Here is a 13,008-nt window from a genome sequence, read left to right on the forward strand (position 1 = left end):
CAGAACATACTATAGGCACTGCAGACTGCTCACTAAACAACAAGATAGAAGACATACCAGCACTGATACATAGTGACAACAAACTAACTGCAGCCCAACAGGCCAGTTTTGTTTGAGGAAGTTACACGCTCAGTGATGACACACACACGACAAGCGCGTCAGCTGATTCCAAACGGGCCAGCTTGGCAGTGGTGTAAAGTAACTAAGTACATTTACTCAAGTACTGTACTTAAGTACACTTTTTTTTTTTTTACCTTACTAGAGTATTTCCCATTTCCAATACTTTTACTTCACTACATCTCAGAGGCATATATTGTACTTTTACTCCACTACAATTATTTGACAACTTTAGTAACTAGTTACTTTGCTGATTTAGATTATTATCACAAAACATACATTAACCACTTCAGCCTTAATACGTTTCGGCCTTTTGAAAATATCCGATCTACAAGCTCACAATGCGTCGCATCATGACGCATTGTGAGCTTGTGATATTTTCAAAATATTTGTTATAATCTTTTTATACATTTTGAACGTATTTATTACTTATATTTTGATGCAAATACTTTTGTACTTTTACTTAAGTACATTTTGATTACCAGACTTTTACTTGTAACAGAGTATTTCTAATCAAAGGTACAGATAGAAATACTTGCGGTAATCATTTTGTGAAGGACACACCAATGAATGATGTTTAGCTAATTAACCCATTCAATCCAGGAACACATCTGTGTCATTGTAGTATATTTGGCTATTCAAAAATAGCAGATCTACAAGCTCATAGTGCAGAGTGCAGCGCTATGAGCTTGTAGATCTGCTATTTTTTGAAAGATCTTGAAAATGTGTGCAAATATTCTGAATATCTGAATATATATATATATATCTTTAAAGTGAACATTTGTAACTCAAATCTTTGTTTCTGGGGGGTCCCTGGAACAAAACATTTTGAGATGGGGGTCCGCGGCCAAATACATATCTAAAAATGTTTTCTAAATCCTAACAGTATGTTGCTATATGCAGTGTTGCTCCAACTTTTCCATGTCAAGGACCCCGAAATAGATATGTTCTTGGCCACGGACCCCCATCTTAAAATATGTTGTTCCAGGGACCCCCAGAAGCACAGATCGGAGTTAAAAATGTTTGCTTTAAAACATATATATATATATATATTGAAAGATTTGCACAAATCTTCAGATATTTTGCAATATATTGAAGATCTAAGCTCATAGCGCGGCACTCGGTGCTGCGCTATGAGCTTCTATATCTGCTATTTTTGAATAACCAAATAAATCTTAAAATGACACAGATGCATTCCCAGTCTTAATGGATTAAGTACAAAAAGAACACCTGGGAGACAGACAGACAGACTCCCTTTTGAACAGAGATAAACAAGCTCATTCATTGAATAGGAGCTCTAAGGTCTTTATTTAGATATGGAGAGAGACTTTATGAAACACATGCCTGTGAAGCACTCCTAACATTGATAAAAACATTCTTACGGTGGGTGTAGATTGTCTATTTTGATATGATAGTAGAATGCCTCTCAAACGTTTTAATTAAAAGGATCTACAGTTTGGTGCAAGTTTAGGCAACAGACCCCCATAACTCTGAGAGTGTCTCTCTCTGAGACGGAGGTACAGACCTTTTAAGGGTCCATTTAGTTACAAACTACAATTTAGCTGGGGACCCCCTGGAAGCCCTTCAATGACCCCTGGGGGTCACCCCACTTTGACAATCACTAGCATATGTGGACTATCAGATATTGTAAAGTAATGATACACGGGCCCACAGGTCAGCTGTTGCCTAACACTGCTCTATACTTTGTAAAACTGTACTTTGTACATTCTTTTTTGATCTACATCAAATCTCTTCGCCAAAAATAGCCGATCTACAAGCTCACAACGTGTCCCGTTGGGAGTGGGACGTGTTGTGAGCTTGTAGATCGGTTATTTTTGGTGAATGTTCCATCCAGAATAGGGATGCTGGGGTTCAAGTGGTTAAACAAGGTTGAATAAAGTCATTTACAATTTGTCCTAATATCTCAAGTTCACCTCGTGACATACTGTATCTTAGGGGGAAAGATTTACATATTTGCCTACTTTATTTACGTACTGTAATATCACATAAATGTACAGTAAGGTGATCTAAAGTAACAATGTAATTCAGGGGTGCCGTGGATGAAAAAGTTATTTACAGGGTTGTCCTGAGACAAAACAAGTTTGAGAAGCAATGTGTTATCAAACGTTTAAATTTAAGGACCCCTATAACCCTGAGAGTGTAAAAATGGAACCAAATGGACCCACAAGGGTCCATTTGGTTCCATTAGCATACACTCTCAGAGTTACAGAACTGTAAGGGTCCATTTAGAACCTCTCAAGGAACCCAGAGGGTCCCTGGACCCCACTTTGAGAACCACTGGTCAAATAGTATTCATTATATTGTCAAATGTGTGATATAACAGTAATGACAACAAAACTATAATAACAGCAGATTATTGTGACTTACTGTATGTTACTGTTTTACAGTTCAAACAACAGCTGTAGACAGGATGGCCAGTGGAACCTCAGCTTCCATCAGAGGTGAGTTCTATTAATGCTAATTTTTCAAAAACATGTCAAACACGTTAATGGCACCCAGCGCCATAGCGGTAAAAACACGTGAAACACGTTAATGGCACTCAATGAGTTAAAATAAGGGGGAAAAATGCAGGGTATCAAATAATATGAGGTTTAATTGGTTTAGACGTGAAAGACTAAACGGTCCCTGTTGTGTGTCTGTTTGTTTTACCTTGTCCTTTTGTTTGTTTGTCCTCATCAGATTCCAGTCAGGAATACACAGACTCCACTGGGATCGATCTCCACGAGTTCCTAGTAAACACCCTGAAGAACAACCCCAGGTGTGTTGAGACGTTAGACCTGTCACAGTTATTAATTGCATTAGCACCTGATCGGGATCATTCAAGATATTTCTGCATAATCGTCGGGAATCGTTTCCATTCATCTGTATGAATTGACGTGTTGGGGAAAATTAGTGAAAATAGCCGATCTACAAGCTCACGTGTTGTGAGCTTGTAGATGTGCTATTTCCGCAATTAAAAGAAAAATGCTTGAAAGTATAAATGTATTAAAATCATGGCCTGTTTTGGCCCCCCGTTTTTGCAAAGCCTAAAAGCCAAATAGAAATGTCATTTTTATTTAGATATTCCAACGTTTAATGCCAAAAAAAAACACAATTAAATTATTACTCGCAATTATTTATGCGTCAATTAATCATCAGCTAAAATGTCACTGTCATGATTGATTGATTGATGTACTTTATTTAGTAAGACATGAGAACAGTACATGACAGTACATAACAGTACATGGAAGTACAAATTCGCAATACAAGGTCTACTAAACTGGATAGCTCATTAAGCACTTAGCTTGTTTAAGATGAGATCCCCATGCACACAAATCATGTTGAGAGAGTGATGACAACCCTTAGCGTTGACGCGGCAGCCACTTCCAGAGGCGTTTTGCCAGCTGTTATCTTCCACTGACGATTTTAAGCATGAGAAAAAAGAAAAAGACCTGCTCTCCAAAAGGTTACATTTTCAACACTTGACATTGCCATGAAGATTTCCTAATTGCTGTTCTTTTTTTTGTTGTTGTTGTTGCCGTGCCTTTAACATTCACAGGGACAGAATGATGCTGCTGAAGTTGGAACAGGACATCCTCGACTTTATCAGTAATAACGAGTGAGTGCCACGCTCCCTTTGGCCCACTTAACCCATTGAGACCGGGAAACGCGTCCGTGCGTCATTTTTAGATTTCTTTGGGCTATTCAAAAATAGACACACACACACACACACACACACACACACACACACACACACACACACACACACACACACACACACACACACATTTTTCACTCAAATCTTTGCTTCTGGGGGTCCCTGGAACAAAATATTTTCAGATGGGGGGGGGAAAGTTTGAGAACCACTGATGTATATAGCAACTCAAATAAAAAAAAACAGTTAGGATTTAGAAGACATTTGTAGTATCTCCAAGAAGCAAAGATTTGAGTTAAAAATGTTTGCTTTAAAAATATATATATTCAACGATTTCCACAAATTTTCAAGATTTTTTCAAAAATAGCTCATAGCGCGGCACTCTGCACTACGACGAGCTTGTAGATCTGCTATTTTTGAATAGCCCAAAGAAATACAAAAAAAAAGAATGACACGGATGCCTTCCCGGGCCTTAACGGGTTAATGCTTTTGGGTTTACGTTTCAAGCCAATAAGCCCCGTTCCTTGTCATTTCTATTAAAGTCCGCATAATTTCCACCCATTGACGGTTCCGCACGTCGCCCCGGGGAGCGCTAATGAGATTTGACTCCGGGCTATGTTGGAAGCAGCGCTGTTTAAAAAAAAAAAAAAAAAACGTGTTTCTAATTGTCCCCCCTTGGTCCCCGCTGAATTATTGATTTGTTTCCTCTGCCCTCTCTCTCTCTCTCACTCTGTCCCTCTCACTCTTCATCCCTCACCCCCCCGCCCCCCCCCCCCCTCTCTCTCTCTCCCTCCCTCCCTCCCTCCCTCCGTCCCTTTTAACGCCCCCCCCCCCCCCCCCCCCACAGAAGCCAGAAGAGAAAGTTCCCCCCGATGACCTCATACCACAGAATGCTGCTGCACCACGTGGCTGCCTACTTTGGCCTAGACCACAACGTCGATCCAACCGGGAAATCTGTAATCATCAACAAAACTAGCAATACAAGAATGTGAGTAATCTCTTTGCTTACACACACACACACACACACACACACACACACACACACACACACACACACACACACACACACACACACACACACACACACACACACTCTCTCACCCTCACACTCTTCACAGAGCCCTCCAATCCTCTCTCTCTCTCCGCGTCCCCAAGAATTGAATTTTCTCGGGGCCCTGCTTTAATTCAAACGGCTTAGGCTTGCAGAAATTACTGACTCTGTATCTTCAATACGGGGGCAAAACAGATTTTCCTGTGCGGTCCGCCCCGAAATGAGTTTTTTGGGGGGAAAACCTAATTATCTGCATTTTTCAATATCGCGGAGTGTGTGGGGGGGAGGTTGGGAGGGAGGCGGCTCAGAGGGTGAGGGTAGGCCTACGTCGGGCTTATAAGACGTAAAGAGGTTGGTGTAAACATCTCGGGTTTTCTTGAAGCACGCCCCCTCATGAGTGCTCCAGGTTTTTCATTTTGTTCCTTTCCCCCCACCGCCCTCCTCTCCTCCTCCTCCTTGCCCCTCTCTGCAGACCTGATCAGAAGTTCTCAGAACACATCAAAGACGTCAAGACGGACGACTTCCAGAAGCGGTTCATTCTCAAAAGGGACAACTCCAGCTCGGACAAAGATGACAACATGGTAACGGTTTACCCCTTTTCAAGTTGTTAGATCAGATCCACTAGCGTTAAGTTGAAGTTATGGACACACAGCCTGGGTTGGATTTCTTTGTAACCACTTAAACCATTATTTTATACTTTGGGCTATTCAAAAATAGCAGATATACAAGCTCATAGCGCGGCACCGAATGCTGCGCTATGAGCTTGTAGATCTGCTATTTTTGAAAAATCGTGAAGATGTGTGCAAATCTGTTGACTATATATCGTTTTAAAGCGAACATTTTTAACTCGAATCTTTGCTTCTGGGGGGTCCCTGGAACAACATATTTTGAGATGGGGGTCGGCGGCCAAATACATATAATTTTGGGGGTCCTTGACCTGAAAAAGTTTGAGCACCACTGATATAGAAACATACGTTTTTTTCGGAATACTGTTGGGATTTAGAAGACATTTGTCGAATCGGCTTCAGATCTTAATGATATGTTTGATGTTTATGTTTGATAATACCACGATTTCATAAAAGAATGCACGTTAACCAGATTAACCCTGGTGTCCCTATTTTGGGACAAACGTGTCAAACGTTTTAATTAGTCCCTTAACACTAATTGCCAAGTATATGCACCTGTTTACAGTGGAGTTGGTGGGGTTGGCAAGCTTTGGACGAGATACCTGAACGTTTTGCTGTCTTTTATAACAAGCCACACAACATAATGTGTGGGTGGGGTGCATATATAAGCATCGTCAGCGTTCTTCATCGAAACCAATAGCTGCCCATTGTTTTTGATGAATGCGAAAATTTTAACGAGACATTTTTTCGATAATGGAATGTGCCTGTGCAGGAGCTATTAACACACACACACACACACACACACACACACACACACACACACACACACACACACACACACACACACACACACACACACACACACACACACACACACACACACACACACACGTTTGCATTACTATGCTTTTGAGCACATCAACATTTTAGGGCAGTGATTTTATGAATGCCATTTGACACAGTTTGACTAGTAGTTGGTAACCACTGTCATCTTGGTGACATTTCATTATAGGCAAAACAAACGGGTGACTTATGTACAGTGTAGTGCAGGGGGTTGGGCAACATTGATGATGGAGAGGGCCACGATATTTCCACACTCACTCCAGAGGGCCACATTGCATATGTAGTTTTTTTCCGCCAGTCTCTCACACAAAAGTAGCAAGAATAGCTGATCTACAAGCGCAGCGTTTTTGAGCTTGTAGATCTGCTATTTTTGCTATTTTTTGAATTGGACTCCAGATATTTTTTTCTATTTAATTGGAATGCTGAAAAGTATCTTTTTTAATTTAATTTCAAATGCATTTATTTATACTATGTTAACTTTATGAACTTAAATACAAATACATTGGACATAAAAAAGACAATAGAATTGTAATACTAGTCATTAAGCTACTAATATAGACTGAAGGAATTAAAGCGGGTCATGTTTGCATGTTAGTGGATTTGTAACAGCTGAAATAAATAATATATCAGTGTTCTGATATTAACCTGCGAGCCGCATTAAGTGAAGGTGCGGGCCGTGTGTGGCCCCCGGGCCGCCAGTTGCCCACGTATGGTGTACGTGGTTAAAACCGGCTTGTTGGTTTTTCCACGTTTTCAGATGCGAATGCGGTTGAAGGACGACAGACGGAGCAAGTCCATAGAGGAGCGAGAGGAGGAGTACCAGCGAGCCAGAGACAGGATATTCGCTCAAGACGTGAGAATGTTTCTCTTTTTTTTACCACGAAGCAGAAATACTTTTGCTGTTCTATAAGTGTGTATGTGTACGTTTTGTGTCTGAAAAGTAAGCAATGCTTCTGTATTTTTTCTTACAGGGTCCAGATGGCTATGCTCTCGAAAAAAGGTTTGCCTTCTTCTCTCTCTTGCCTGTTTTAACCCATTCAGACCGGGAAAGCATTTGTGTCATTTCTAGGATTTATTTGGCTATTCAAAAATTGCAGATATACAAGCTCTGTGTCACGCTATGAGCTTGCAGATCTGCTATTTTTTTTGAAAATCTTGAACATTTTGTGCAAATATTGAATCTGAATATAAATATATTTTTAATGCGACAATCTTTAACTCAAATCTTTGCTTCTGAGGGGTCCCTGGAACAACATATTTTAAGATGGGGGGTCCGCGCCCAAATACATATGATTTTGGGGGCCCTTGACATGAAAAAGTTTGAGAACTGATTATAACAACATAGTTTTTTTCCCCCAGAAGCAAAGGTTTGAGTTAAAAAGCCAAAGATTTTCACGATTTATTTTTCTCAAAAATAGCAAATCTTCAAGCTTCGGTGCCGCGCTATGAGCTTGTATATCTGCTCTTTTTGAATAGCCAAAGAAATCAAAAAATGACGCAGACGCGTTCCCGATCTAAAAGGGTTAAGGTGAACCATTAATTTGCATGATAATGAATTATGCCTGCAAGGTTGTCTCATTACAAAATGCCATCTTCTGCGTCCACAGGATACAAGAAGATGACGCCTGCAACAGCACTCAGCAAAGGCGGCAGATATTTAGGTGAATTGTCTCTTTTTTCCATAATGGGACTGCCATGCTACTTTATCCCATTAAGACCTGAGGCGATTCTTAAAAAAAATCTAAATCCTAACAGTTTATGGAAAATAAATCTAAACATCTTTTTTTTCAAGATTTTTCAAAAGTAGCCAAAGAAGTCTAAAGTGACACAGATGCGTTCCAGGTCTTAATGGGTTATGTGGTGATAATAGAGTGATTGGAACTCTAGTGCCAGGGGATCAATTGAGACATTAAACAGATCATGAAGCATAATATCGTCATTGTCAGTTGAAAACCTTGGATGTCCAAAAAACGTTACTTTGTTCATAGCATATGGAGAAAAAATAACCTGTGTTCCAATGGAACAAATGTAGTACTTTTTATTGGTTATAAAACGGACAGACTGACTTAAGTACTTAAAGTTATACAATGCAGGTCCACAAATAACGATTTTTAGCAGCCTTTGCTGGTCATTAGCGTCACTGCAGGCCGTTCACTTATTCCTCTGTTACCCAGAATTCCATTTCTTTTCACCGGAAGACGGAAGCGTTTAAAAAAAAAGTTCTTTTAATTGTTTTATACGATCTGTGGATCGTTTCTCTTAGCCAGTGGAGCTTTAGTTACCGTGAGCTGTTTTTTTCTTTTTCTGTTGTTTTTCCATCTTCAAATCATACAATCTCTTAAAATCAGCGTGAGTTTCCTTTTTGTTATTAGCGCGGTAGTTCCTGGCCAAACAGGAAACCGGTGCATTTCCGCTTCCGTTTTCTGGCCAGATGACGCCATTTTCGCGGGAAAGTCTCCCCCGACACTGTTCAATAGAGAATATATAAATAAAAGGCTTTCGGGGGTGAAATTCATGGAGTGGGTGTTGTGAAACATTTGCCACTCACAAAAGATATACAATTTAACTTTAGTTTTATTGAAAAACTTACCTAGTATTACTTTAACTTTCAACATTTTAGACCTCCCTCACGGTGCCCTGTCGCTACCTTTGCACAGCACTGTCATACGACGAAGTAGGGCAATCATTTACAAAAAAAAAAAATACGTTGAAATATGGAGATAACAAGGTTTCTGCCTTTCGGCGACTAATAAACAGCCATTTACTAATCGGATATCACCATGTTAACCTTAGTAACACGGTGTACCTACACAATTGTCATAATTTGCATATAAGCAGTCAGTTCCCGGCAGTACTGCCAGGCCGTTTTCCGTGCATTAACATTTTCCCCTCACTTGCGCTTTGCTTTTGAAAAACCGGGGGGCCGTTCCAGCTTAAAAGACGGCCGCTCGACCAACAGCCGCCAGAGCAGCTCCGAGAACGAGCCAAAGTACACCGACCCACGGCCGTGGAGCAGCACGGACTCGGACAGCTCCATCCGCAACCTGCGGCCGGCCATCAGCTTCAGTGGCATCTCTGTCCTCATCCGAGGAGACAGCTCAGGCAGCAGCAAGAGCATGGGCCGCCTCTCCAAGACCGGTAAGTGCTGTCCCCTGCCCCTTTGTCCATAAACACATCCAGGGGGCCTGGAATCAACACCTTAACGTTCAACAGCAACAACAATAACAAAAAAAAATCGGTGTTCATTTAAATGAACCACTTGAACCTAGCGTCCCAATAGGCTCTATGCACAGCAGCCGTATAGTGAAGAAATTCACAGGTGTTGCCAACGATGCTAATGAAGGCTCTGTTCCATTCTGGTCAAACAGAGTCGGGGTGCTGATATAGACCATATTCACACGGCGGCCATATTGGAATTTAACATTGAAAGTGCTGCCACCCGGGGTGGCTACTTTCATTGACTTCATAGAAACATGGCCGCCGTGTGAATATGGTCTATTGTTGCATGTTGGCTCACTGGAAACACTCTGTGTTTTAGACCCACTCCGTGGGTCTAAAATTGGGGCCCAGGGACCCTCATGGTTCCTTGAGGGGGTTCCAAATGGCCTCCTTGCGGGTGTGTAACTCTGAGAGTGTACAAATGTAACCAAATGGACCCGTAAGGGTTCATTTGGTTCCATTTGTACGCTCTCAGAGTTATGGGGGTGGTGGAAATTGAACAATCTGAGAACCACTGTGCTACACTAAATGGAACGGAGCCTTCATTAGTAACATTGGTAACACCTGTGAAGGAAGTGAGAATATGACTGCTGTGAATAGAGCCTATTGTGTGAATCCGCATGCCACTGTGGGCCCGGTTGATGAAGTAGTTGGTTTCATGCCCTTTAGATACCCATCCATCATCTACCACACATGTCGGGTTTTTGACCCCCCCCCACCACCCAGCAGCCCATGCACCCCATCCACTGGCTTGGTCAGTAGTGCAGCACGTCACGGCTGGAGATGTTCCGATACCATTTTTTTCCCCCTCTCCTCCCGATTTCCGATAACCTGAACTTGAGTTTCGGCGTATACAGAGTACTTTAACTCGTTCAATCCGGGAACGCATCTGTGTCATTTTAGATGTCTTTGGGCTATTCAAAAATAGCAGATCTACAAGCTCATAGCGCGGCACAGAGGGCCACACTATGAGCTTGTAGATCTGCTATTTTTGTAAAAATCGTGAAAATGTGTGCAAATCTTTGAATATATATATATATATATGTTTTTTTTTTTTTTTTTTTTTTTAAAAGTGAACATTTGTAACTCAAATCTTACCTTCTGGGGGTCCCTGGAACAAAATATTTGACAAATGAAATTTATATTTTTTATTTTTTTTTTTTTTTTATTTATTATTTATTATATTATTTTTTTTTTTTTATTATTATTTATAATTTATTTATTTATGCAGAGATGGCAGTTTCAATTATGTCATTTCTAGGCGACTTGCAAGTCGCTTAGCTTTTCAGCTCGGTAGCAGTAAGCACAATGGTAAAATAATGTAGTTGGCTTGCACACGCCATTGCATAGCGTTTTAACGCCAGTTGGCACTTGGCAGGAAATTCAATTGTATTAAAAAAAAACTCGATGACGGTCAATGTTTGTGCACCAGCAGTTTGATTGAAATGACATCACTCCTGTCTCTGAAGACATAACCATAACCCAGCAAATCTCAGTCAAGCTTAGACCTCATTTATTCTCAGTTTTTTTGAGAAATTTCGAACCGGGTGTCGATCCACATCCCTAGTAAAACATGAAAAGAAGAGCAGAGATTGAATGCCACGGTCGTAGTTTGACAGTCTTAACCTCACATTGACTGCTAACGCCACACGTGTTGTTGTTCATCTGTGTAGCATAAACAAGCTATCGTCATGTGATGTATTGGGTGGTATCGGATCGGTGCATAGACCGGCGTACTCGCCGATACCACCCATTTTGGGCAGTATCGGGCATTTCCGGTATCGGAACAACTCTAGTCACATGCTCGTGACCTGCCTTTTTGAGCCATACTCTCAAAAGAATCCGACAAAGACAAACGTTGTGAACCACCCTCATCCCCACCACTCCTTTGTTATTTCCACTCTTAGAACAGGCTCTATGCACAGCAGCCATATTATGAAGACATTCACAGGTGTTACCAATGATACTAATGAAGGCTCTGTTCCATTTAGTCTAGCACAGTGGTTTCCACGACCCCCATAACTCTGAGAGTGTACAAATGGAACCAAATGGACCCTTACGGGTCCATTTGGTTCCATTTGTACACTCTCAGAGTTACATGAAGCCCATGAGGGGGCTTCCAAATGCACAATATCAGCACCCTGACTGTTTGACCAGAATGGAACAGAGCCTTCATTAGTATCATTGGTAACACCTGTGAAGGAAGTGATAATATGGCTGCTGTGAATAGAGCCTATGAGACATCGGCCACGAAGCTCAGACTAGATGTTAAATCGGAGCGCTTCGTCGTTCACATTCCCAAGCGCCCGGTGACACCAGGCACAGGCCAGGCTGGAGGAAAAAACAAGCCATGCATTTTTAATCTCCCTTTTTTTCCCCCTGCCATCGATTTAATTTGATTTGATTTCTCAGTTTCCAACAAAGTAGGTGACATTGACGAAGCACTTTCCTGCCGTTGCTCGGCAGTAGCAGACTGAGCTCTTTGTAGTTAGAGTAGCTGTGTGTGCCGCGGATTTCTCCACCACTCGCTCATCCCCACTCCGTCTTGTCTTTGACAGCGGGCTCTGTCCGAGGCTTTCTGCCCCAGCGTGTCTCCACACAGTCCTCCAAAAAAAACCTCTCTTGGTATGAGAGCTCCCTCCTCTCAACCCCTCTTTCACCCTTTAATATATTGGTTGTTATATTATTGGCAGGAGAATATCCGAAATGTGTGAATTCAAATGAGTTCGACTGCCGCCAGGAAAAAGTTGATGGGATCTTGTCCGCATAACAAGAGCCGTGCTATTTTGTTTCACCTCAAGCAAATATCCTCCCTTCAATCAGGCTTACTCGGAAGATCCCGATCATTTAATGAGCTAATTATATTGGGGTGTCACAGTGTTCCCCTCAACACGGTGGTTGTGGCACATATAAAAACAACGTGAAAAAAACCCGAAATGAAGACATTAATCAAAAAATTAATTAACATGTCATGTAGAGATGGTAATATCATTATCTTTTTTCCCCCAGTTTATGGCGGCAACTCTCCCACAGGTAATTAGAATAGATAATGAGTTATATACTTTTGGAATTTGATTTTTGACCCCTCAAAGTATTTCTTTGAGTTTGTTTGTCGGTACAAAGCTATGCCGACGTCGCAGTTGTATTCACTGACGGCTATTGTTGATAGCCGGTGAGTTTGTCTCTCTTCCACCAACACCACCAACATTGCCTCCTCCACCTAAACCCCTCCATCGCATGCCTGACTGTCCTGTCTTTTCTACTTTACAACTAAAAGAGCATGCCGTGTCTTTGCTGTGCCCTAAAGCCTAATTTATACTACGAGCGTGTCGCTCGATGAAACACATTTTCTCAAAAAAAAGCAATACATTATATCTTAATCCATTAAGACCGGAAACGCATCTGTGTCATTTTAAGATTTCTTTGGCTATTTTCTTTGAAAAATCATGAAAATGTGTGCAAATCTTTTGATGTGTGTATATATATATATGTATATA

General features: G+C 41.3%; 1 protein-coding gene across 2 annotated transcripts in view; it reads left to right on the forward strand.

Moving 5' to 3' along the window:
- The first annotated feature begins 2,531 nt into the window (after positions 1–2,531).
- The window catches only part of LOC311059742 (uncharacterized protein), a 37,292-nt gene continuing 26,815 nt past the window's right edge, over positions 2,532–13,008 (forward strand). For both annotated transcript variants that reach the window (XM_084077780.1, XM_084077781.1), the window contains exons 1-9: positions 2,532–2,579; positions 2,818–2,896; positions 3,677–3,736; positions 4,620–4,760; positions 5,296–5,404; positions 7,050–7,145; positions 7,264–7,292; positions 7,900–7,953; positions 9,225–9,430. In XM_084077780.1, the coding sequence (XP_083933906.1) occupies positions 2,549–2,579; positions 2,818–2,896; positions 3,677–3,736; positions 4,620–4,760; positions 5,296–5,404; positions 7,050–7,145; positions 7,264–7,292; positions 7,900–7,953; positions 9,225–9,430 (805 nt within the window). In that variant the 5' untranslated portion in view covers positions 2,532–2,548. The remainder of the gene's footprint in view (positions 2,580–2,817; positions 2,897–3,676; positions 3,737–4,619; positions 4,761–5,295; positions 5,405–7,049; positions 7,146–7,263; positions 7,293–7,899; positions 7,954–9,224; positions 9,431–13,008) is intronic.

The sequence above is a fragment of the Gymnoscopelus microlampas genome (assembly GCF_963454915.1).
Source record: "Gymnoscopelus microlampas genome assembly, chromosome: 14".
Classification (NCBI taxonomy): domain Eukaryota; kingdom Metazoa; phylum Chordata; class Actinopteri; order Myctophiformes; family Myctophidae; genus Gymnoscopelus; species Gymnoscopelus microlampas.